General features: G+C 39.3%; 1 protein-coding gene across 1 annotated transcript in view; it reads right to left on the reverse strand.

The window, feature by feature from the left end:
• Positions 1-179: 179 nt before the first annotated feature.
• swt1 (SWT1 RNA endoribonuclease homolog) overlaps positions 180-26632 on the reverse strand; it is a 45348-nt gene continuing 18895 nt past the window's right edge. Inside the window, exons 15-17 of the mRNA XM_072439082.1 lie at positions 22031-22094; positions 21878-21942; positions 180-461 (exon numbers count right to left, since the gene is read on the reverse strand). Coding sequence (XP_072295183.1) covers positions 356-461; positions 21878-21942; positions 22031-22094 — 235 coding nt within the window. The 3' untranslated portion in view covers positions 180-355. The remainder of the gene's footprint in view (positions 462-21877; positions 21943-22030; positions 22095-26632) is intronic.

The raw sequence follows: 26632 nt of genomic DNA on the forward strand, positions 1-26632 counted from the left end.
TGCAGGACGCGCGTCTGCGGCGGGCGCTCAGGGCGGCGCTGTGCAGGACGGGCGTCTGCGGCGGGCGCTCAGGGCGGCGCTGTGCAGGACGCGCGTCTGCGGCGGGCGCTCAGGGCGGCCCTGTGCAGGACGCGCGTCTGCGGCGGGCGCTCAGGGCGGCGCTGTGCAGGACGCGCGTCTGCGGCGGGCGCTCAGGGCGGCGCTGTGCAGGACGCGCGTCTGCGGCGGGCGCTCAGGGCGGCCCTGTGCAGGACACGCGTCTGCGGCGGGCGCTCAGGGCGGCGCTGTGCAGGACACGCGTCTGCGGCGGGCGCTCAGGGCGGCCCTGTGCAGGACGCGCGTCTGCGGCGGGCGCTCAGGGCGGTGCTGTGCAGGACACGTGTCGACCAGCGAACGCCACGCAGCGATCCAGAGCCGCCTTCACCTCCAGCAGCTGGTTTCCTCCCACATTCAGACGCTCCCTGCACACCAAAAACATTATCATAAGAAACAACAGAAAATACACAAATCTAACTCAAAACTGCGCAGAGTAAAATGTACAGCGCTCAGCAGAAGGGACTGGAAATACAAGCTGGAAGTGTGTAATGAGTGAGGACAGTACGGCTGAATGTCTTTCCCATATTTATTTGACGTTGCCAGCGTGACAGGCGTCTCCGGGACGGGCACAATCTTACTTTTAGATGGATTCTTTCCCATGTTTGACCGTCCGTAGACGTCAGCGCGCTATCTGCCTCTGCTGAGCGTATGTATCTTTCACCGCGACTCGCTCATCGACACCTCCACTTTTTGTGTGGAGCTTTTGCATCTTTAACGACGGACACAATCTTCTCTTTTTGCTAAAACTGGACTCTGGAACTTGGACCAAGGCGTGGCTCTGAATGTGTAGAAATGTATGTGTGGAAAGACATAATATCGGGTTTATGAGAACGAGGCCAGACTTTGATTAAAATGTGCAGTTCAGTTCACAATTTGATTTATTTGATTTCATATTTTGCCTTCATTGTAGCACTTTTATTTGTCCGATCTTTGTCTCGTGGCACAAGATCTCGTCCGCTCCCTGAGACAATGGATTCTTCTTCAAACACTGAATTTTAAACTAATGACGTGAGACTCAAGCGTTATATTCAGTTCACGTGCTCGATGTAACTAGCACCACATCCTCGCCCGCAGTTTCAAACGTAGCTGCAGATTCAGAATTGTGGCATGTAATTCAGCTGAAAGGACGTCAACGTGAGCAGATCTTTTCACAAACGGTAAATCTCCCTCGAATGTGAACGCGCGAGATCGTTTTTGGACAGGATTAAAATCGCGCCTCATTTTCAGCCTCGGCACATCTTCACACTCGGAGACACAAAGCGTTTGTTGTTTGTCGCTCAGGGAGACCGCGGTTACGTAACCGGGACCAACGGACGAACGATTATCAGAACGGTTTTGACAGCAGCTCGTGCAGCACACACAGGGTTAAAAAATAAAAACAATTTAAATCCTTTGTTTCCTCCAAACAGAAAAACTAAAGCACAGTTTTATTCTTCGCCGATACGTTTGCGCGACATCCAACGATACAGCTGCGAACTACTAAACAACTACAGTTTTCTCAGAGTTTACGAGCGGCGGTGCGATCGGGAGCGTTCAAACTCGAGCTACACGACCAACTCTTTGACCCGAATCTAATCCACGATGAAGAAGAAGCCCGCGGCGACGGGACAAGACGGAGAGGAATATATGGACTAGGAAGATTAGAAAAAGCAAGTGTACGAGTCTGTAAGTCTTTAAATGTGTGTACGAGTCTTTAAGTCTTTAAATGTGTGTACGAGTCTTTAAATGTGTGTACGAGTCTTTACGTCTTTAAATGTGTGTACGAGTCTTTAAATGTGTGTACGAGTCTTTAAGTCTTTAAATGTGTGTACGAGTCTTTAAGTCTTTAATGTGTGTACGAGTCATTAAATGTGTTTACGAGTCATTAAATGTGTGTACGAGTCTTTAAATGTGTGTACGAGTCTTTAAATGTGTGTACGAGTCTTTAAATGTGTGTACGAGTCATTAAATGTGTGTACGAGTCTTTAAATGTGTGTACGAGTCATTAAATGTGTGTACGAGTCTTTAAATGTGTGTACGAGTCATTAAATGTGTGTACGAGTCTTTAAATGTGTGTACGAGTCATTAAATGTGTGTACGAGTCATTAAATGTGTGTACGAGTCATTAAATGTGTGTACGAGTCTGTAAATGTGTGTACGAGTCTTTAAATGTGTGTACGAGTCATTAAATGTGTGTACGAGTCTGTAAATGTGTGTACGAGTCTGTAAATGTGTGTACGAGTCATTAAATGTGTGTACGAGTCTTTAAATGTGTGTACGAGTCATTAAATGTGTGTACGAGTCATTAAATGTGTGTACGAGTCTGTAAATGTGTGTACGAGTCTGTAAATGTGTGTACGAGTCTTTAAATGTGTGTACGAGTCTTTAAATGTGTGTACGAGTCATTAAATGTGTGTACGAGTCATTAAATGTGTGTACGAGTCATTAAATGTGTGTACGAGTCTGTAAATGTGTGTTCGAGTCTGTAAATGTGTGTAGGAGTCATTAAATGTGTGTACGAGTCATAAAATGTGTGTACGAGTCTTTAAATGTGTGTACGAGTCATTAAATGTGTGTACGAGTCATTAAATGTGTGTACGAGTCATTAAATGTGTGTACGAGTCTGTAAATGTGTGTACGAGTCTGTAAATGTGTGTACGAGTCATTAAATGTGTGTACGAGTCTGTAAATGTGTGTACGAGTCTTTAAGTCTTTAAATGTTTGTATGAGTCTTTAAATGTGTCTTTAAATGTGTGTACGAGTCATTAAATGTGTGTACGAGTCATTAAATGTGTGTACGAGTCATTAAATGTGTGTACGAGTCTGTAAATGTGTGTACGAGTCATTAAATGTGTGTACGAGTCATTAAATGTGTGTACGAGTCTGTAAATGTGTGTACGTGTCTTTAAGTCTTTAAATGTATGTACGAGTCTTTAAATGTGTCTTTAAATGTGTGTACGAGTCATTAAATGTGTGTACGAGTCTGTAAATGTGTGTACGAGTCATTAAATGTGTGTACGAGTCATTAAATGTGTGTACGAGTCTTTAAATGTGTGTACGAGTCATTGAATGTGTGTACGAGTCAATGAATGTGTGTACGAGTCATTAAATGTGTGTACGAGTCATTAAATGTGTGTACGAGTCTGTAAATGTGTGTACGAGTCTTTAAGTCTTTAAATGTGTGTACGAGTCTTTAAATGTGTCTTTAAATGTGTGTACGAGTCATTAAATGTGTGAACGAGTCATTAAATGTGTGTACGAGTCTGTAAATGTGTGTACGAGTCACGAGTCTTTAAATGTGTGTACGAGTCTTTAAGTCTTTAAATGTTTGTATGAGTCTTTAAATGTGTCTTTAAATGTGTGTACGAGTCATTAAATGTGTGTACGAGTCATTAAATGTGTGTACGAGTCATTAAATGTGTGTACGAGTCATTAAATGTGTGTACGAGTCTGTAAATGTGTGTACGTGTCTTTAAGTCTTTAAATGTATGTACGAGTCTTTAAATGTGTCTTTAAATGTGTGTACGAGTCATTAAATGTGTGTACGAGTCATTAAATGTGTGTACGAGTCTGTAAATGTGTGTACGAGTCATTAAATGTGTGTACGAGTCATTAAATGTGTGTACGAGTCATTAAATGTGTGTACGAGTCATTAAATGTGTGTACGAGTCTGTAAATGTGTGTTCGAGTCTGTAAATGTGTGTAGGAGTCATTAAATGTGTGTACGAGTCATTAAATGTGTGTACGAGTCTTTAAATGTGTGTACGAGTCATTAAATGTGTGTACGAATCATTAAATGTGTGTACGAGTCTGTAAATGTGTGTACGAGTCTGTAAATGTGTGTACGAGTCATTAAATGTGTGTACGAGTCATTAAATGTGTGTACGAGTCATTAAATGTGTGTTCGAGTCTGTAAATGTGTGTACGAGTCTTTAAGTCTTTAATGTGTGTACGAGTCTTTAAATGTGTGTACGAGTCTGTAAATGTGTGTACGAGTCTTTAAGTCTTTAATGTGTGTACGAGTCTTTAAATGTGTGTACGAGTCTTTAAATGTGTGTACGAGTCTTTAAATGTGTGTACGAGTCTTTAAATGTGTGTACGAGTCTTTAAATGTGTGTACGAGTCTTTAAGTCTTTAAATGTGTGTACGAGTCTTTAAATGTGTGTACGAGTCTTTAAGTCTTTAAATGTGGGTACGAGTCTGTAAATGTGTGTACGAGTCTTTAAATGTGTCTTTAAATGTGTGTACGAGTCATTAAATGTGTGTACGAGTCATTAAATGTGTGTACGAGTCTGTAAATGTGTGTACGAGTCATTAAATGTGTGTACGAGTCATTAAATGTGTGTACGAGTCATTAAATGTGTGTACGAGTCTGTAAATGTGTGTACGAGTCTTTAATTGTGTGTACGAGTCATTAAATGTGTGTACGAGTCTGTAAATGTGTGTTCGAGTCTGTAAATGTGTGTAGGAGTCATTAAATGTGTGTACGAGTCATTAAATGTGTGTACGAGTCTTTAAATGTGTGTACGAGTCATTAAATGTGTGTACGAGTCTGTAAATGTGTGTACGAGTCTGTAAATGTGTGTACGAGTCATTAAATGTGTGTACGAGTCTTTAAATGTGTGTACGAGTCATTAAATGTGTGTACGAGTCATTAAATGTGTGTACGAGTCATTAAATGTGTGTACGAGTCTGTAAATGTGTGTTCGAGTCTGTAAATGTGTGTAGGAGTCATTAAATGTGTGTACGAGTCATTAAATGTGTGTACGAGTCTTTAAATGTGTGTACGAGTCATTAAATGTGTGTACGAGTCATTAAATGTGTGTACGAGTCATTAAATGTGTGTACGAGTCTGTAAATGTGTGTACGAGTCTGTAAATGTGTGTACGAGTCATTAAATGTGTGTACGAGTCTGTAAATGTGTGTACGAGTCTTTAAGTCTTTAAATGTTTGTATGAGTCTTTAAATGTGTCTTTAAATGTGTGTACGAGTCATTAAATGTGTGTACGAGTCTGTAAATGTGTGTACGAGTCATTAAATGTGTGTACGAGTCATTAAATGTGTGTACGAGTCTGTAAATGTGTGTACGTGTCTTTAAGTCTTTAAATGTATGTACGAGTCTTTAAATGTGTGTACGAGTCTGTAAATGTGTGTACGAGTCATTAAATGTGTGTACGAGTCATTAAATGTGTGTACGAGTCTTTAAATGTGTGTACGAGTCATTGAATGTGTGTACGAGTCATTGAATCAAATCAAATCAAATCAAATCAATTTATTTTTGTAAGGCCCAAAATCACAACAACAGTTGCCTCTGAGGGCCACAGGGAGAAATGAATCAACAATGTCTGTGGTGGCGATGAAGTCAGACAATGTCTGTGGTGGCGAGGGACGATGTCCCAGGGTCCTCTGTCCTTAGACTCTCCTTCTCGGCCAGGAAAAACTACAAAAAAAACCTCTGAATGTGTGTATGAGTCATTAAATGTGTGTACGAGTCATTAAATGTGTGTACGAGTCTGTAAATGTGTGTACGAGTCATTAAATGTGTGTACGAGTCTTTAAATGTGTGTACGAGTCATTAAATGTGTGTACGAGTCATTAAATGTGTGTACGAGTCATTAAATGTGTGTACGAGTCTGTAAATGTGTGTTTGAGTCTGTAAATGTGTGTTCGAGTCTGTAAATGTGTGTAGGAGTCATTAAATGTGTGTACGAGTCTTTAAATGTGTGTACGAGTCTTTAACTGTGTGTACGAGTCTTTAAATGTGTGTACGAGTCTTTAAGTCTTTAAATGTGTGTACGAGTCTTTAAATGTGTCTTTAAATGTGTGTACGAGTCATTAAATGTGTGTACGAGTCATTAACTGTGTGTACGAGTCTGTAAATGTGTGTACGAGTCTTTAAGTCTTTAAATGTGTGTACGAGTCTTTAAATGTGTCTTTAAATGTGTGTACGAGTCATTAAATGTGTGTACGAGTCATTAAATGTGTGTACGAGTCTGTAAATGTGTGTACGAGTCATTAAATGTGTGTACGAGTCATTAAATGTGTGTACGAGTCATTAAATGTGTGTACGAGTCATTAAATGTGTGTACGAGTCTGTAAATGTGTGTACGAGTCATTAAATGTGTGTACGAGTCTGTAAATGTGTGTACGTGTCTTTAAGTCTTTAAATGTATGTACGAGTCTTTAAATGTGTGTACGAGTAATTTAATGTGTGTACGAGTCTGTAAATGTGTGTACGAGTCATTAAATGTGTGTACGAGTCTTTAAATGTGTGTACGAGTCATTAAATGTGTGTACGAGTCATTAAATGTGTGTACGAGTCTGTAAATGTGTGTTCGAGTCTGTAAATGTGTGTAGGAGTCATTAAATGTGTGTACGAGTCATTAAATGTGTGTACGAGTCTTTAAATGTGTGTACGAGTCTTTAAATGTGTGTACGAGTCTTTAAATGTGTGTACGAGTCATTAAATGTGTGTACGAGTCTGTAAATGTGTGTACGAGTCATTAAATGTGTGTACGAGTCATTAAATGTGTGTACGAGTCATTAAATGTGTGTACGAGTCATTAAATGTGTGTACGAGTCTGTAAATGTGTGTACGAGTCTGTAAATGTGTGTACGAGTCATTAAATGTGTGTACGAGTCTGTAAATGTGTGTACGAGTCTTTAAGTCTTTAAATGTTTGTATGAGTCTTTAAATGTGTCTTTAAATGTGTGTACGAGTCATTAAATGTGTGTACGAGTCATTAAATGTGTGTACGAGTCATTAAATGTGTGTACGAGTCATTAAATGTGTGTACGAGTCTGTAAATGTGTGTACGAGTCATTAAATGTGTGTACGAGTCATTAAATGTGTGTACGAGTCTGTAAATGTGTGTACGTGTCTTTAAGTCTTTAAATGTATGTACGAGTCTTTAAATGTGTCTTTAAATGTGTGTACGAGTCATTAAATGTGTGTACGAGTCTGTAAATGTGTGTACGAGTCATTAAATGTGTGTACGAGTCATTAAATGTGTGTACGAGTCTTTAAATGTGTGTACGAGTCATTGAATGTGTGTACGAGTCATTAAATGTGTGTACGAGTCTGTAAATGTGTGTACGAGTCTGTAAATGTGTGTACGAGTCATTAAATGTGTGTACGAGTCATTAAATGTGTGTACGAATCTGTAAATGTGTGTACGAGTCTTTAAGTCTTTAAATGTTTGTATGAGTCTTTAAATGTGTCTTTAAATGTGTGTACGAGTCATTAAATGTGTGTACGAGTCATTAAATGTGTGTACGAGTCATTAAATGTGTGTACGAGTCTGTAAATGTGTGTACGAGTCATTAAATGTGTGTACGAGTCATTAAATGTGTGTACGAGTCTGTAAATGTGTGTACGTGTCTTTAAGTCTTTAAATGTATGTACGAGTCTTTAAATGTGTCTTTAAATGTGTGTACGAGTCATTAAATGTGTGTACGAGTCTGTAAATGTGTGTACGAGTCATTAAATGTGTGTACGAGTCATTAAATGTGTGTACGAGTCTTTAAATGTGTGTACGAGTCATTGAATGTGTGTACGAGTCATTAAATGTGTGTACGAGTCATTAAATGTGTGTACGAGTCATTAAATGTATGTACGAGTCATTAAATGTGTGTACGAGTCTGTAAATGTGTGTACGAGTCTGTAAATGTGTGTACGAGTCTGTAAATGTGTGTACGAGTCATTAAATGTGTGTACGAGTCTGTAAATGTGTGTACGAGTCTTTAAGTCTTTAAATGTTTGTATGAGTCTTTAAATGTGTCTTTAAATGTGTGTACGAGTCATTAAATGTGTGTACGAGTCATTAAATGTGTGTACGAGTCATTAAATGTGTGTACGAGTCATTAAATGTGTGTACGAGTCTGTAAATGTGTGTACGAGTCATTAAATGTGTGTACGAGTCATTAAATGTGTGTACGAGTCTGTAAATGTGTGTACGTGTCTTTAAGTCTTTAAATGTATGTACGAGTCTTTAAATGTGTCTTTAAATGTGTGTACGAGTCATTAAATGTGTGTACGAGTCTGTAAATGTGTGTACGAGTCATTAAATGTGTGTACGAGTCATTAAATGTGTGTACGAGTCTTTAAATGTGTGTACGAGTCATTGAATGTGTGTACGAGTCATTAAATGTGTGTACGAGTCTGTAAATGTGTGTACGAGTCTGTAAATGTGTGTACGAGTCTGTAAATGTGTGTACGAGTCATTAAATGTGTGTACGAGTCTGTAAATGTGTGTACGAGTCATTAAATGTGTGTACGAGTCATTAAATGTGTGTACGAATCTGTAAATGTGTGTACGAGTCTTTAAGTCTTTAAATGTTTGTATGAGTCTTTAAATGTGTCTTTAAATGTGTGTACGAGTCATTAAATGTGTGTACGAGTCATTAAATGTGTGTACGAGTCATTAAATGTGTGTACGAGTCTGTAAATGTGTGTACGAGTCATTAAATGTGTGTACGAGTCATTAAATGTGTGTACGAGTCTGTAAATGTGTGTACGTGTCTTTAAGTCTTTAAATGTATGTACGAGTCTTTAAATGTGTCTTTAAATGTGTGTACGAGTCATTAAATGTGTGTACGAGTCTGTAAATGTGTGTACGAGTCATTAAATGTGTGTACGAGTCATTAAATGTGTGTACGAGTCTTTAAATGTGTGTACGAGTCATTGAATGTGTGTACGAGTCATTAAATGTGTGTACGAGTCATTAAATGTGTGTACGAGTCATTAAATGTGTGTACGAGTCATTAAATGTGTGTACGAGTCTGTAAATGTGTGTACGAGTCATTAAATGTGTGTACGAGTCTTTAAATGTGTGTACGAGTCATTAAATGTGTGTACGAGTCATTAAATGTGTGTACGAGTCATTAAATGTGTGTTTGAGTCTGTAAATGTGTGTAGGAGTCATTAAATGTGTGTACGAGTCTTTAAATGTGTGTACGAGTCATTAAATGTGTGTACGAGTCATTAAATGTGTGTACGAGTCATTAAATGTGTGTACGAGTCATTAAATGTGTGTACGAGTCTGTAAATGTGTGTACGAGTCTGTAAATGTGTGTACGAGTCATTAAATGTGTGTACGAGTCTGTAAATGTGTGTACGAGTCATTAAATGTGTGTACGAGTCTGTAAATGTGTGTACGAGTCTGTAAATGTGTGTACGAGTCATTAAATGTGTTTACGAGTCTGTAAATGTGTGTACGAGTCATTAAATGTGTGTACGAGTCATTAAATGTGTGTACGAGTCTGTAAATGTGTGTACGAGTCATTAAATGTGTGTACGAGTCATTAAATGTGTGTACGAGTCTGTAAATGTGTGTACGAGTCTGTAAATGTATGTACGAGTCTGTAAATGTGTGTACGAGTCATTAAATGTGTGTACGAGTCTGTAAATGTGTGTACGAGTCATTAAATGTGTGTACGAGTCATTAAATGTGTGTACGAGTCTGTAAATGTGTGTACGAGTCATTAAATGTGTGTACGAGTCATTAAATGTGTGTTCGAGTCTGTAAATGTGTGTAGGAGTCTGTAAATGTGTGTAGGAGTCATTAAATGTGTGTACGAGTCTTTAAATGTGTGTACGAGTCATTAAATGTGTGTACGAGTCATTAAATGTGTGTACGAGTCATTAAATGTGTGTACGAGTCTGTAAATGTGTGTACGAGTCATTAAATGTGTGTACGAGTCTTTAAATGTGTGTACGAGTCATTAAATGTGTGTACGAGTCATTAAATGTGTGTACGAGTCTGTAAATGTGTGTACGAGTCATTAAATGTGTGTACGAGTCATTAAATGTGTGTACGAGTCTGTAAATGTGTGTACGTGTCAAATGTATGTACGAGTCTTTAAATGTGTCTTTAAATGTGTGTACGAGTCATTAAATGTGTGTACGAGTCTGTAAATGTGTGTACGAGTCATTAAATGTGTGTACGAGTCATTAAATGTGTGTACGAGTCAGAGTCTTTAAATGTGTGTACGAGTCATTGAATGTGTGTACGAGTCATTAAATGTGTGTACGAGTCATTAAATGTGTGTACGAGTCTGTAAATGTGTGTACGAGTCTGTAAATGTGTGTACGAGTCATTAAATGTGTGTACGAGTCTTTAAATGTGTGTACGAGTCATTAAATGTGTGTACGAGTCATTAAATGTGTGTACGAGTCATTAAATGTGTGTTCGAGTCTGTAAATGTGTGTACGAGTCTGTAAATGTGTGTAGGAGTCATTAAATGTGTGTAGGAGTCATTAAATGTGTGTAGGAGTCATTAAATGTGTGTACGAGTCTTTAAATGTGTGTACGAGTCATTAAATGTGTGTACGAGTCATTAAATGTGTGTACGAGTCATTAAATGTGTGTACGAGTCTGTAAATGTGTGTATGAGTCTGTAAATGTGTGTACGAGTCTGTAAATGTGTGTACGAGTCATTAAATGTGTGTACGAGTCTGTAAATGTGTGTACGAGTCTGTAAATGTGTGTACGAGTCTGTAAATGTGTTTACGAGTCTGTAAATGTGTGTACGAGTCATTAAATGTGTGTACGAGTCATTAAATGTGTGTACGAGTCATTAAATGTGTGTACGAGTCATTAAATGTGTGTACGAGTCTGTAAATGTGTGTACGAGTCTGTAAATGTGTGTACGAGTCTGTAAATGTGTGTACGAGTCTGTAAATGTGTGTATGAGTCTGTAAATGTGTGTACGAGTCATTAAATGTGTGTACGAGTCTGTAAATGTGTGTACGAGTCATTAAATGTGTGTACGAGTCTGTAAATGTGTGTACGAGTCATTAAATGTGTGTACGAGTCATTAAATGTGTGTACGAGTCTGTAAATGTGTGTACGAGTCTGTAAATGTGTGTACCTGGAGCGTGTAGAGCCACTGCTCAAGTGCAAAGTGTTTCCTCTTCCTGTTTTGTGTTAAGTAGCGTCAGTAACCAGGGAAACAACAGACGATGAGTGGAAATGGAAAAAGAGCAACTAAGATTAAATGAGACAATAATGTAACTAATTATCCCAGTTACTGTATTTTCTGGACTATAAGTCGCACCCGACAAAATGCATAATAGAGAAGAAAAAACAACATACAAGTCCTAAAAATAAATGGCTTGAAATCGGTTGTTGACGCGCGGCCGACACGCTAACGATGACATAACTCAGCAGGTAATAACAGGAGGGACGACTTGCCGGGCGGGGACACGGCCGCGTCGCCATGGAAACTAGCCTGCCATCGGTTTGACGGAGCCGAAAGTGAGGCAGTTGTTTCAGATCATATCGAGCCAATTGTAGTAAAAAATAAATACAAATAAATTGCTTACCAAACTTGATGTGGTTATTCAATATTAAGTTTAAGATGGAAAATATAATAGATTAATTGGTATTTTGATTAGTATTTTAAGCAAAGAAAAAAAATATTACCCTTCAAAAAAAAAAAGTAAAATGAATACTATTTTTTGACAAATGATTAAAGTTGGTGTTCGAAGTAGGATGAGATTTAGTGCAAAAAAGGTATAATATTGCTCTTGGCGTTATAATCAAAAAAAGAATATTAATCATGTCGTCTTCTATTAAAAATGTCCTCAAAAAGAGAGAAACGTGGAGCGGCTCAAACAAGAGCATAAAACGTGACTCTTGAACCCTTTACGAGCACATTCCTGTCCTTTAAATACTCTTGCGTATCGTTATCGAGCAACTAAACTGACCACGTCGCCCGCGCCTGATCGAGAGGCACCGAAGTCTGTGACAAAACCAGAGCGCTGCACGCTTTCTGCATCTAATAATAAAGTATTTCACCTTCCTCCAGCCCGGCGTGAGAGCTGAATACAGCGCTCTGATTGGCTGTCTGTTCTAAAGCCCGGAAACATCAAGCGGGTGGATCTTGACCAATCGCCTGAGGCTTCGGGAGCGCCGCGGACACGTTATTTAAATACAAACTTCCTCATTTTGCGGTTTGAAAATGAGCTTTAAAGATAAGCAGCGTTGTAAACTGAGCGGCCGACGAGCTCCGTAATCCAACGAGCCGTATTCAAATCAGAAACCTTCCAGAACGTTCTGTCTTTAACTTTTACATAATCGTGTGGACTCTTCAGAACTAGTTAATGATTTATTTACTGTATGAACTCATTTAAGAAGAACTAGCGATCATTTTACTCAAGAGAAATGCTACTTTACAATAATATTACTAGAGTAGAAGTAAAAGTTGTGACAAAAGTAATGTCTCAAAAAAAGTAAAAAGAATATTTGGAGAAACTACTACTTAACTTGCGTAAAAGTACTGCACAGATGTATGGTATTTCCAAAGAATAAACAATACAAAAACAAATCATATCTGAAGTGTAAGAAAGTACTGTCACTGGTACTTAAAAAGAAAATACTACTCAATTAGAAGTAAATGTAATGTACAGTGTCAGAAAACTACTCAAAATTCAATTTCTTCAAAGAGAATGTATTTGTTGCTCCGACATAAGACTGAGAGAAGGAAGTTTAAACTAAACCATGATCCTTATGGTTCTAAATCTATATTATTATTATTATTTCCAGTCAAAATTTTCCACACACGTCTAGTAGCGGCGGGAGGGTCTGAAGTACTTTGTCACTTTGATGTTTATCGTAGCTACTGCACTCGAGGAAAACCAAACACTGTAATGAGGCTCTGGGGCCGATAAGATTTATGAGCAGAATCATTTCCACATCACGTCCATAAAAGAGCAAAGCAAACATGAGAGCGCCAGATAAAGCCAGAGCATGACAGAACGCTACAGTCGTGTCACAAAGTACAAACAGAGACTTCAAACTGAGACTTGAGACGTGGCGGCGTCACTGGCTGTACAAGAGGGCCCCTGGCTGTACGAGGGCCCCGGGCTGTACGAGAGGGCCCCTGGCTGTACGAGAGGGCCCCCTGGCTGTACGAGAGGGCCCCTGGCTGTACGAGAGGGCCCCTGGCTGTACGAGAGGGCCCCTGGCTGTACGAGAGGGCCCCGGAACAGCGCGGAAGTTTTTAACTAACATTAAACTGTCATTACTTTTCCTCGTTAAGTATTTGTCAGCACAAAGCAGCACAACATGAATTAGCTTTAATAAAGTCTGTGTAATCCCTCGTTTGTCCAGTAGGGTCTATAGTGCGAAAGCCTCAAGAAACCATGAACCTTTACAATGATTCAGGCTTAATAACTACTTAATTAATACTCCTAACCCCTAATAACTACTTAATTAATACTCCTAACCCTTAATAACTACTTAATACTCCTAACCCTTAATAACTACTTAATTAATACTCCTAACCCTTAATAACTACTTAATACTCCTAACCCTTAATAACTACTTAATACTCCTAACCCTTAATAACTACTTAATACTCCTAACCCTTAATAACTACTTAATACTCCTAACCCTTAATAACTACTTAATACTGCTAACCCTTAATAACTACTTAATTAATGCTCCAAACCCTTAATAACTTAATCACTAAGCCAGAATCATTCTTTATAAACTATTTGTTCATAACGTCTTTGTTCATGCTTTATTAAGGCTAATTAAGATGATTAGTTATCAGATATAATAAAGTGATGTCGTGGTTGGTTGACAGTGGAAGATCAATCTAAAAATGCACAATATGGTAAAAGTTGTTAAAGCGGTGAATAAAATGTAAATATTGAGTATAATATCTATATATTTAAAAAAAGATTCAAAAATGACTCGAGAATTCATTTTTCTTTCTTCTTTGCCTTTTCATCCAACACTTTGCCTCGGGATAAAAGCGCGTCCGCAGTAAAAGGCTTCAATCTGGGTCAGTGTTTTGTTTAGTCACTGACCGAGCGCGGCCCCGGGGCCCCGTGTGAGCGCTGACATCACCGTATCAATGCGGCCAGCAGGAAATCAAATATTTAACGATGACGCGGTCGCTCGGGAAATGCCCCGTCACGTCTCGGTGAACATAACCGTCAATTATACATGGGCTCTTCATCAGGGGCCACGTCGCGCTCATGTTAAAGGTGGTGTTAAAGGTGATGTTAAAGGTGGTGTTAAAGGTGGTGTTAAAGGTGGCGTTAAAGGTGGCGTTAAAGGTGACGTTAAAGGTGACGTTACAGATGACGTTAAAGGTGATGTTAAAGGTGGTGTTAAAGGTGATGTTAAAGGTGGTGTTAAAGGTGGTGTTAAAGGTGGTGTTAAAGGTGACGTTAAAGGTGACGTTAAAGGTGACGTTAAAGGTGACGTTACAGGTGACGTTAAAGGTGATGTTAAAGGTGACGTTAAAGGTGACGTTACAGGTGATGTTAAAGGTGATGTTAAAAGTGACGTTAAAGGTGATGTTAAAGGTGACGTTACAGATGACGTTAAAGGTGACGTTACAGATGACGTTAAAGGTGATGTTAAAGGTGATGTTAAAAGTGACGTTAAAGGTGACGTTAAAAGTGACGTTAAAGGTGACGTTAAAGGTGGTGTTAAAGGTGACGTTAAAGGTGACGTTAAAGGTGACGTTAAAGGTGGTGTTAAAGGTGACGTTAAAGGTGACGTTACAGATGACGTTAAAGGTGATGTTAAAGGTGATGTTAAAAGTGACGTTAAAGGTGACGTTAAAGGTGGTGTTAAAGGTGACGTTAAAGGTGACGTTAAAGGTGACGTTAAAGGTGGTGTTAAAGGTGACGTTAAAGGTGGTGTTAAAGGTGACGTTAAAGGTGACGTTAAAGGTGACGTTAAAGGTGACGTTACAGGTGATGTTAAAAGTGACGTTAAAGGTGATGTTAAAGGTGACGTTACAGATGACGTTAAAGGTGACGTTAAAGGTGGTGTTAAAGGTGGTGTTAAAGGTGGTGTTAAAGGTGACGTTAAAGGTGACGTTAAAGGTGACGTTACAGATGACGTTAAAGGTGACGTTAAAGGTGACGTTAAAGGTGACGTTACAGGTGATGTTAAAGGTGATGTTAAAAGTGACGTTAAAGGTGATGTTAAAGGTGACGTTACAGATGACGTTAAAGGTGACGTTAAAGGTGGTGTTAAAGGTGACGTTAAAGGTGGTGTTAAAGGTGACGTTAAAGGTGGTGTTAAAGGTGACGTTAAAGGTGGTGTTAAAGGTGACGTTAAAGGTGACGTTAAAGGTGACGTTAAAGGTGACGTTAAAGGTGACGTTACAGATGACGTTAAAGGTGACGTTACAGGTGATGTTAAAGGTGATGTTAAAAGTGACGTTAAAGGTGATGTTAAAGGTGACGTTACAGATGACGTTAAAGGTGACGTTAAAGGTGGTGTTAAAGGTGACGTTAAAGGTGACGTTAAAGGTGACGTTAAAGGTGGTGTTAAAGGTGACGTTAAAGGTGGTGTTAAAGGTGACGTTAAAGGTGACGTTAAAGGTGACGTTAAAGGTGACGTTAAAGGTGACGTTACAGGTGACGTTAAAGGTGATGTTAAAGGTGACGTTAAAGGTGACGTTACAGGTGATGTTAAAGGTGATGTTAAAAGTGACGTTAAAGGTGATGTTAAAGGTGGTGTTAAAGGTGGTGTTAAAGGTGGTGTTAAAGGTGACGTTAAAGGTGACGTTAAAGGTGACGTTAAAGGTGACGTTAAAGGTGACGTTAGAAGTGACGTTACAGATGACGTTAAAGGTGATGTTAAAGGTGACGTTACAGGTGATGTTAAAAGTGACGTTAAAGGTGATGTTAAAGGTGACGTTACAGATGACGTTAAAGGTGATGTTAAAGGAGGCGTTAAAGGTGACGTTACAGATGACGTTAAAGGTGATGTTAAAGGTGGCGTTAAAGGTGACGTTAAAGGTGATGTTAAAGGTGGCGTTACAGGTGGCGTTAAAAGTGACGTTAAAAGTGACGTTAATGGTACGTACAAACCGCAGACGCCTAAACGCGCCCGACGCAGAATTTGAGTGCGTCCTCGACGGCCCGTGCACTACACACAGGCGCGCGTACAAGGCGCGCTCGAGCAGAAGATGACATTAGGTGCCTCTGGGACACAATTTTTTTTTTTTGTAGGAAGGTAGATTTCTCAGCCAATTAGAAGGTGAGCAGCTTCTGGGTGCGTGTTGACCTAAGCGGGCAAATCACATGCGAGGTACATTTACCATCTCACAGAGGGGAATCCTCAGCTTTGTTGGCAAAGCGGTTAAAGACACGGCATGGGGCGCTCGAGATCCTGCGTTCGACTCCCGCTCCCACCTAGAATTTATTGCGGGATTGAACTTTTTTTAATTTATAGATTACGTTTTTCCCCCCTTCGTCTCCTAACTACTACAGAAACTTAGGGTTTAGGGTTAGAGGTTAGCGTTTAGGGTTAGAGGTTAGCGTTTAGGTTTAGGGGTTAGGGTTTAGGGTTATTTATTTTATGGTCAAACACTATCTTTGAGCAGACTATACTACGTGTGAAGTGGAACAAACTGTAATGCAATTAAAAAAAGCTTCTAGCATGTCCATTGTCATTCTCTAGTTAGTTCAAGTTATGTGGCGCTGCAAACTCTTGGGAGCGGCAAACACGGATCTATTCTGGGTGGGAGGAGACCAGATTTGAGGTCAACTCCCACCCAGAAGCTGCTCGCCTTCTGATTGGCTGAGTGTCAGAACGTTCCTACGAAAAAAATATTCGCCTCCGTGACACCAGGAAACACCAGTCCACTGACGTTTACAAGGGCCCGCTCCGCCGCCATTTGCATGTAAAATGAACCTCTGCTTACTTAACTGCATCTATTCGTATTTGTTTTTCATGCGACTGCCAAACGAAGCGCGAGAATTTTTAAACTCAAATGTCGCAGCGGTTTTCAGAAAAGGTCAAATGGATTAAACCGAGATTTGTGCGCAGAATGTGTCAACGAATCGATACGCATACAACAGAAATTGATAAAAAAATAAATAAAAAGATGTTCTCACAATATTTTCACAATGCATCAGGATCGTGCTAAAATGCAACAGTAATAAACGTGTTGGTTGAGGTTCGAGTGTTGCACAAAACATGAAATTGACCACAAAAGCGCAGAAATATCACTTTACCTTTAAAAAAAACTATATTCTATTCCTTTCTTAATATATATTTTTGCTTTTTAGTGAGACAAACAAACAACAACAACATAAGAATTATCCAGAAAGGACAAAAAATATATACAATACTCAAAATACTAATACTAAAAATATATGTGTTTCAATAAATATCCTGCCTCTTTTTAATTTAAATATACATACGAGTATAAGTCGCACCAGCCAAAAAATGCATAATAGAGAAGAAAAAAACATATATAAGTCGCACTGGAGAATGAAATGCGGTTGCAAGTGTGAAAATAACAAATAATGTCACATATAGTTGCTCCGGAGTATAAGTATATAAGTATAAATATAAGTATAAGTCGCACCCCAGCCAAAACAATGAAAAAAGGTGTAACTTATCGTCCGGAAAATACGGTAAATAATGGGCCAGTTTGACTTTGCCACACGCTTTACAGGGAACGAACCGGTCCGGCCGGATGAATCCTGGTGATATTTGCTTCACAAACTCTTGATAATCATCTGCTCGGGCTCGCGTTGTTTGCTTTGAACACGGCCGCTTAGACCAATCACAGCGCAGCGATTCTGTTTGGGCGGAAGTCAAAAAGGACGAACTTATACTAACCTGGCGACGCCCACAGACAAACTTTGGCCCGTTTGAGTAGGATTTAAAAAACGCGTTAGAAGCGCTTTGAGCATCTGAGGACGGGGGGGAAAAGTCAGTGCTCTTCTCTGACTGGATTTAACTGCTGTTTGGACTTCTCGGCTCGTGCCCGTAGCCGTGACGCTTCGACCAATCAGATTCAATTACTCGGCATGACACCGAGCCTGTGAGAGACTGATATTGTGTAAAAAAAATATCCATCTGGCAGCGGTTAACAGGGAACGCCATTGTTTGAAATGAACCATGCGGCTTCTTCACGGTGTTGGCGATAGGAGAGGGGCTGGTTCCCATGGTAACAGCAGCTCTTTACACGATCGCTTTTGTAAAAATAGGGACAGCTTGGCGACTCAAACAGCTAAAACTTGGAACAGCTGTAAGTTTTCTGGTGGAGCGTCACTTTAAAATGCAGTATTATATAAACTTCTCCATCCTTCATTCCTTCCATTTCCAGTACTTGGTTTTGCTGAGTCGCCATGCCGATTAATCAGCATTATGTCATTTTGAAGAGCATTTCAGGCAAAAACGACATTTTCATGGACGAAAGAACGTTTCTGGGCCAATTTTTTTTAATTATTGACTGTTACTTTGCCACTAGTCTGAATACATGACTCAGTATCCAGGTCAAATACTGTACGGGTTATACAGGAAGTGAAGATTATATAGAAAGCTAAAGTAGGCTGGAGGATTAGCGTGTACGTAAGTAACTGACCAGCGTTAACAGTCATTTTAAGTAGAGCAAAAATAATCTTTGAGGCGTTAATGCAAAGCTTACTTTACATAAGGAGTGTTTGGAGGTCACTATTGAGAGAAAAACAGTCTAATAGTACTGTAGTCAAGTTATTACAATATCGGAGTAGTAAGTATTGTAACTTCAAAAGAAAAATATCATAAATAAAAGTGTTGTACTAACTTGTCCCTGGATCAAGTATTAAAACACATTTTACCTTGGAAAGCACAATGTTATCAGCGCTAATATCGGTTTCGGTGATATCAGGGGATTTCTTCAGATATCGATATATTAGAAAACCTTGCTGATACATGGGACCGATATCTTTTCTAAATCTAATGTAAGCAGAGGAGGAACGACCCTAAAGAGGAGGCTGTATGATACACAAGTGTCATGAAAAGTTCAACAAATGACAGTATATTATATCAGAGAAAATACATTGTGTGATTACTATGTCAAAAGTCCTGTAACACTTTATAATAACTAAATCTTGCCCTAATAAAGTATGCAAAACCCCCCAAAAAGTTACTTAATTGCAGTAATTAGGCCCGAGACCCATATGTATACAAAAAAAGATAAAGCCTTTTCCCTCAAGAGCATTCTGAATGGTTAAGGTTTGCACTTTCATACACAATATACTTCTGCCCTCAAGATACTTCAAGATACCAGCAGTATTATAAGAGAAACTGTAGCGCAGAGACCTTGTATATTTAGTGTTTGAACTGCTTGTAAAGAAAGATTCAGCCTTACAGAAAACCTGCTTTACAGTTCTAATGTGTGACACTCGTGAATCATTATGGACATTTTCAATTGCAATATTATATCTAAAACGAGTTATTAAAAAAATAAAAATGCAAAAGGAATCACTCTATTTCTGGTTGATGAGAAGGAATAAGAATGAATGTGGTTAAACGCTCCTAAATGACAATGTTGGATAATGGGGCTCTTTTAATAAACCATTTGTTCATTATGAGTTCATTAAGATGTAGTTATTATAAAGTGGTGCCAAACGTCAAAAGTGAATTTACTTCAATTTGTGGGTCTTGCCATCAATTTAAAAATATTAGTATTGACATCAGCAAATGTTAGTAATTGGTCACAACATGAAGACACATTTGACATTGCATCAGCTGATATATGTGGATAAAATCATATTAAACCATTTTAAACTCACACTTGTTCTTACAAAATGGATGATAACCCCGGCACGATAACATATTTTTAAGTGCAATATTTTGTTACAGAAAAATATCACAATAAACGTTAACACTGAACTTACTTGATGCCATCACTGACACAAAACGCCTAAAGCACCATCATAAAACTAAAGCCTTTTCTAAATGTGTAATAATTGTTCAAAAACAAACAAGAGTAGCAATAAATAAATATCAGAATGAAAGAAGTATCTATATAAAGTCACAGAGGTTCCTTCCGTATTTTCCAGATGATAAATTGCATCTTTTTTCATAGTTTGGCCGGGGTGTATACGACTTATACTCCAGAGCGACTTGTATGTGATATTATTTGTTATTTTCACACTGACAACCACAAGAGGGCGCTCTAGACTCTAAGCGACGCAGAAGAAGAATCTGCACTTCCTCTTCCTCTGGAGTTTGTGGAGTTGTTTAGAAGTGACACAGAGGAAGAAGAATGCAGTGGATTTAGTGATTTAAGATAAGATAAAATAATCCTTTATTGTCCACACATGGGGAAATTTCGGTGTTACAACGCAGTAGATACAGGGGGAAAGGACAGATAACTTATAGTTTGTAACTAATATTTGGGGTAAAACTGATGCTTTGGTAAACTTGTTAGCATGTTCTTTATGCTATAGTTATCTGAATAACTGTTAATATGTTACGTTAACATACCAGACACTTACAACAGTTCGTTGTCTGTGTCATGTAGCTGAAGGTGTTAGCGTTAGCATACGTACACCTATTCACCATGTTCTCTAATCTGTTATTATTTTAAATTGCATTTCAAGATTAAATGTCTGTTATTGGTCTTGGATTTTATCAAATACATTTCCCCCAAAAATGTGACTTATACTCTAGTGCGACTTAAAGGTGGTATGGACGATTTTTTTCAGCAAATATTTTATCATATTTCCTCGTGGCGTGGATAAATCATTTGTCCTGCCATGTATCAATCATAAAACGCACCTACCGCTCACCTGCAGCCGCGTCAGGCTCGTCCCCACGTTTCCGCGTGCCTAAGCGCATGGATCTATCATAATATAGTTCCCTCAGTGTACGGGGCAAAATGAAGACGGAGAAAGACAGTTCGAGCTGACGCAGAAGTGGACAGAAATCTACGGGAGACGAGAGATGCGATCCGTTGCGCTAATAAACAAACGCACGTGTGTGTTGTATCAGTCCACACGGGGGAGTGCGCAACCCTGAACCAAGTAAAAGTACTCCAATCAAAGCACTCAAGTCAAAGTACTCAAGTCAAAGTACTCAAGTCAAAGTACTCAAGTCAAAGTACTCAAGTCAAAGTACTCCAGTAAAAGTACAGTCAAGTTACTCCAGTAAAAGTACAGTCATATGGGCAAAAAGGTGCTCAGTTGCAAAGAATACGTACTGCTGCCACACTTTAACTTGAGGAAAAGTAACAAACATGGACATTTTAGTATTTTTTTTAAAAGCTGTTCAGTTTGTCAAGTTATCACAATCCGCTTTTACAATGACATGCTGAAATTGTACTCAATTACAAGTTCAAGTCTAAGTTAAATCTAACTTAAAAAAGTACAATTTCCCAAAAAACTTACTGAATTAGAGTAACTGGAGTATTTGTAATTTGTTACTTTTCAACCCGGGACAAGCCAGGGACTAGACCAGGACTAGACCAGAACTAAACCAGGACTAGACCGGGACCAGACCGGGACCAGAACGGGACCAGACCGGGACCAGGCCGGGACCAGACCGGGACTAGACCGGGACCAGACCGGGACCAGACCGGGACCAGGCCGGGACCAGACCGGGACTAGACCTGGACTAGACCTGGACAAGACCAGGACCAGACCAGGACCAGATCAGGACCAGATCAGGACCAGACCAGGACTAGACCAGGACTAGACCAGACCAGGACAAGACCAGGACCAGACCAGGACCAGATCAGGACCAGATCAGGACCAGACCAGGACCAGACCAGGACTAGACCAGACCAGGACCAGACCAGGACCAGACCAGGACTAGACCAGACCAGGACCAGACCAGGACCAGACCAGGACTAGACCAGACCAGGACCAGACCAGGACCAGACCAGGACTAGAACAGGCTGTTTTACACTGTTTACATTTTCGAGCAGAACATGTTTTGCTCAGATTTTTCTATTTCGACGTTTCTTAAGTAAATAATTCAAGTCGATTTCAAATTGCGTTCTGCAGTATGAATAAAATATAAAATGCGGTTTCATAACTCACCTGTATTCTTGTTGCGAGAAGCAATTTAGAAGATCCGTGGCCGTCAGTTTGTCCGCTCCAACAATCTGTAACAAACAAAATGGTTTCATGACGCCGTTGGCCACAGCCGGTAGATAGATAATCACACATTTTAGTTATTACGAGGACACTTGCCTGAATGGATTGCATAAGACTGAGGAGACCTTGTGCTTCAGCTGAACCTGGAGATGTCAAGACACTGCAAGGACAAGAACATGAAGCTTTTGTAGAATCTAAGCAGGAAAAACTGTTGCGCAGGCCGACTAAAAATGTGAACAAAAATGTGCATAACAAAGAAGACATTTTTGTTTTGGTCAAGGCTGCAAACACAAAAAGCGTAGAGACAGTATTTTAACACTTTCTCACTCATCCGAATCCAGATATTAAAATAAATAAATAAATAAAATACTTCAATAAAAAGGACAAAATTAGACTTTTCTTAAATTCTTAAGAATTCTTAAGTTTTGACTAGCACTGGGTAGAGTTCATTCATTAAAATGTAATCAGTTGTTTCAGTCGGCTTTGTATAGGGCTTTTTGATAGGGAGTTCGACCGTCAAACTTCTGTCAGTAAAAGCCCGTGATTTGGAGCAGGGTTTAAACTTTGGAGGAGGAAATTTGTTTTTGGGGTAAATGACACATGAAAAAAAATCTGTTTCGTCAATATTCATGAAATTGAAAGACATATTTACCGTATTTTCCGGACCTTGTTCATAGTTTTGACTTATATGCAATATTATTCGTTATTTTCATATGACAACCACAAGAGGGCGTTCTAGGCTCTAAGCAACACAGAAGAAGAATCAGGACTTCCTCTACCTCTGGAGTTTGTGGAGTTGTTTAGAAGTGACACAGAGGAAGAAGAATTTAATGGATTTAGTGATTTGGGGTAAAACTGATGCTTTGGTAAACTTGTTAGCATGTTCTTTATGCTATAGTTATCTGAATAACTGTTAATATGTTACGTTAACATACCAGACACTTACCACAGTTCTGTCTGTGCGTCATGTAGCTGAAGGTGTTAGCGTTAGCATACGTACACCTATTCACCATGTTCTCTAATCTGTCATTATTTTGAATTACATTTCAAGATTAAATGTCTGATCTTGCAAGGTCTTGGATTTGATCAAATAAATTTTCTCAAAAAATGCGACTTATACTCCAGTGCGACTTATATATGTTTTTTCTTCTCTTTTGTGCATTTTTTGGCTGGTGCAACTTATACTCCGGAGCGACTTATAGTCCGGAAAATACGGTATGTGTTCTGAAGAAGAAAACATTTAAATTGTATCGAAAATCGTGATGGATCGTGATGTGATGTCGAGTATTGAGTCTCGTATTGGGAACCAGAACAAGGCCTCCGGAGCGAGCATGACGCAGATGTCGGACGCACCAAAGCGCGACAGGCTAAACGTGCAGGTAAATACAGGCTCAACGTGCAGGTAAATACAGGCTAAACGTGCAGGTAAATACAAAACCAGCAGAATAAATACAAAACCAGCAGAACACACGGGTGGAGCGAGCCCTAAATGATCCGTAGCTTGCGTTCTCCTCTGAGTAAAGAGGCTGGGGAGATGGGGACGGAGCTCGGCGCAGTGATTCATAGTGCCTGGCTGCGAGCACGTGAAAATGAGTTGAGCCGTCTCCATGGTAACGGAGCCGGGAGCAGCGGGAGCAGCAGCAGCAGCAGCAGCAGCAGCAGCAGCAGCAGCAGCAGCAGCAGCAGCAGCAGCAGCAGCCTCTCGACGCAAACTGTTGCATGGGTGATTTCTGCAGACGGGGAAACGCAATTACATAAACTGCGAGGATTAAATATCTGGCCTTTCTCACAGGACATTTTCTGCTCATGACAAAGAAAAGGTTCAATACTTCAATACAACAGAATGTAATCTCCAAAACAAAATAGTAGAAGTTTCTTTATTGTTACAGATCTGCATCAGAACTAGAATAAGATCAAAACCCTTCTAAAACGATTCAATTAACTTTATTTATACCGCACGTTTCATACACAGAAAGTGTTTCCAAAGTGCTGCACAATGCAAATAAAAAAATCCCAAAAACAATATAAAATGTAGCTACTAGTCCTAACAATAAAACTAGTCAAATCAAATAATAATACAAATATTAAAACTAGCTAATTTTTAAAAAGTAAAACAGACAAACTTGGACCTAATGGATCTATTAACAACACAAAAACTCTATGTTGCTTATTTCTTAAAAGAGGCTAAGCACATTTTAGTGAACTAACAACTGCAATCCTGAACAAAGGTGGCATTTCCAGCACAATGCGGGAGAACATTCTGAATCTCTCCGTTTACGTGAGACGAGTTTAACGTCGGAGGGTCGACCGTGGCCAACGCATCGCAGACCGACAGCGGCGCTCCGTAAATGTCAAAGTGGCATCGATAGGGCGACACACGGTTCAACATGTTCCCCACGACTAACCGGCATGTTGCGGCGCCTGTGTGTCGACCACGACGAGGTAACGCTAATGCAGGCTCATCTACGCAACACTGAAACCACAATACGTCCAAGAAGCTGAGGGTGCGCTACGAAACTTTTCCAGTCTCCGTGGATACGTTATTGCTTTGCGTGAAACTGGTAAACGCGCTCAAAAATGTTACGTATGTCAATGTTTGATCCGACCAAAACTGCACTCACAAGTTCACGCAAAAACAACTACCGTATTTTCTGGACTATAAGTCGCACCAGAGTTTCAATCGCATCCGAGTATAAGTCGCACCAGCCAAAACATGCACAACAGAGAAGAAAAAACATATATAAGTCGCACTGGAGTATAAGTCGCACTGGAGTATAAGTCGCATTTTTGGGGGAAATGTATTTGATAAAATCCAAGACCAACAACAGACATTTCATTTTGAAATGCAATTTAAAATAATAACAGATTAGAGAACATGGTGAATAGGCGGCGGTGGCGGTAAAGTTAGCGTCATATTCACAGACTTCCGAGGTCAATAGCTCCTAAACGCAAAAGTCTTTGCAGATCATTCACATGCCAAAATACTCATATTTACACTGCCAAGTGACGACAACCTCGTTTTTAAAAATCAGGTGCGTATTTTGGGGGCAGCGAATTACACTGATCCGAATGTACAGCTCAAGCCTTGACGAGTGCTTAGGGACCGTCATCAAATGTGCAGCCGAAGCCAAGACGAGTACTTAGAGACCGTCATCAAATAGCAAAACGAAAAATTTAAACGTTATATAGCTGGAATGGAGCGTCAAATAGAGCGGTACACTTTAAATAACACACTAAATACACCATTGTGGACACCACAGCAACCTTTATTTTTGCATCAGAAGCGTAATACATATTTTTTGTGAGTGTAATGACAATTAATATGTAAATGAGACTCCTGCAAATAGTCATCTGATTGATAATGATATGGAAGAAAGTTGTAAATAAGGCCATCTGACTTTATGTTAATTGTTGACTTTGTTCAACAATTAATTTTATTTGCAAGTTTTCCGTTTTATATTAGATTTTTTTTTTGTGTTTAAAAGTTAATTTGTAAGTTTTTTTTTTAAAAATAGAATGTTTACAAATACATTTGAAATAAATAATCTTGTTACATCAATGGAAAATATTGATTGTTAGTCACTTTCGTGTTTTGCTATGCAATTATGAAATTGCTATACAAATTTGAAAAAATTCACGGATCGTTTAGCAGCACCGCTATACAAGTGAAAATCCTTAATCTAAGCCCTGGGTAAGTGTCTGGTATGTTAACGTAACATATTCAGATAACTATAGCATAAAGAACATACAAACAAGTTTACCAAAGCATCAGTATGACCCCAAATCACTAAATCCATTGAATTCTTCTTCCTCTGTGTCACTTCTTAACAACTCCACAAACTCCAGAGGTAGAGGAAGTGCAGATTCTTCTTCTGCGTCACTTAGAGCCTAGAGCGCCCTCTTGTGGTTGTCAGTGTGAAAACAATCAACATGTGAAATGTGGTTGCCAGTGTGAAAATAACAAATAATATCCCATAAGTCGCTCTGGAGTATAAGTCACACCCCGGCCAAAATTATGAAAAAATGTAAATTTATGGTCCGGAAAATACGGTATTTATACAAAAGTAAAAGGTGGAAACGGTGGTGTTATATGTGAAAAGGCACAATTCACTCCCAAACCTGAACCGACAAACACTGGTCTGACAGACATCTAAAGTATCTAAAATACCTGGCAACAACACCTGCACAGAGTTACGATATATGTACTATACAAATTATATTGTTCTTTATAATGTGTTCCAAACGAGTAACAAACTAGCCCCCCTCTTCTTCCTCCTCCTCTCTGAAAATGTGCCGGTCGTAGATGTGCAAGCGAAGCACTTTAGTGTTTGGATATATTTAGCTCTGCGTCACTGCTGCAGGGAAAGGGGAAAAAGGGAGAGAAAAATAGAGTAGAATGACAAAAACAGAATGCCTTGGGAGTAAAACACTGAAAAGTATTAAAACAGGGCTGATTTGTCATGATCGTTACTGTCTTAATCAAATCTATTGTGACATTAGGTAGTAGGTATTAAAGGTGTTTTATGTAAATTGAGTTAATTGTCTCCATGGAGATGTTAACGTTTTACCAAGAATGTTCCAAAGTATTGCATTAAACCATCTCCAGCAGGGACTAAACCAGGACCAAACCAAGTCTACATCAGGACTAAACCAGGACCAAGACTAAACCAGGACCAAACCAATTCTACATCAAGACAA

This window comes from Eucyclogobius newberryi, unplaced genomic scaffold (genome assembly GCF_026437365.1).
Source record: "Eucyclogobius newberryi isolate DKJ021-1_F unplaced genomic scaffold, fEucNew1.0.hap1 SCAF_9, whole genome shotgun sequence".
NCBI lineage: Eukaryota > Metazoa > Chordata > Actinopteri > Gobiiformes > Gobiidae > Eucyclogobius > Eucyclogobius newberryi.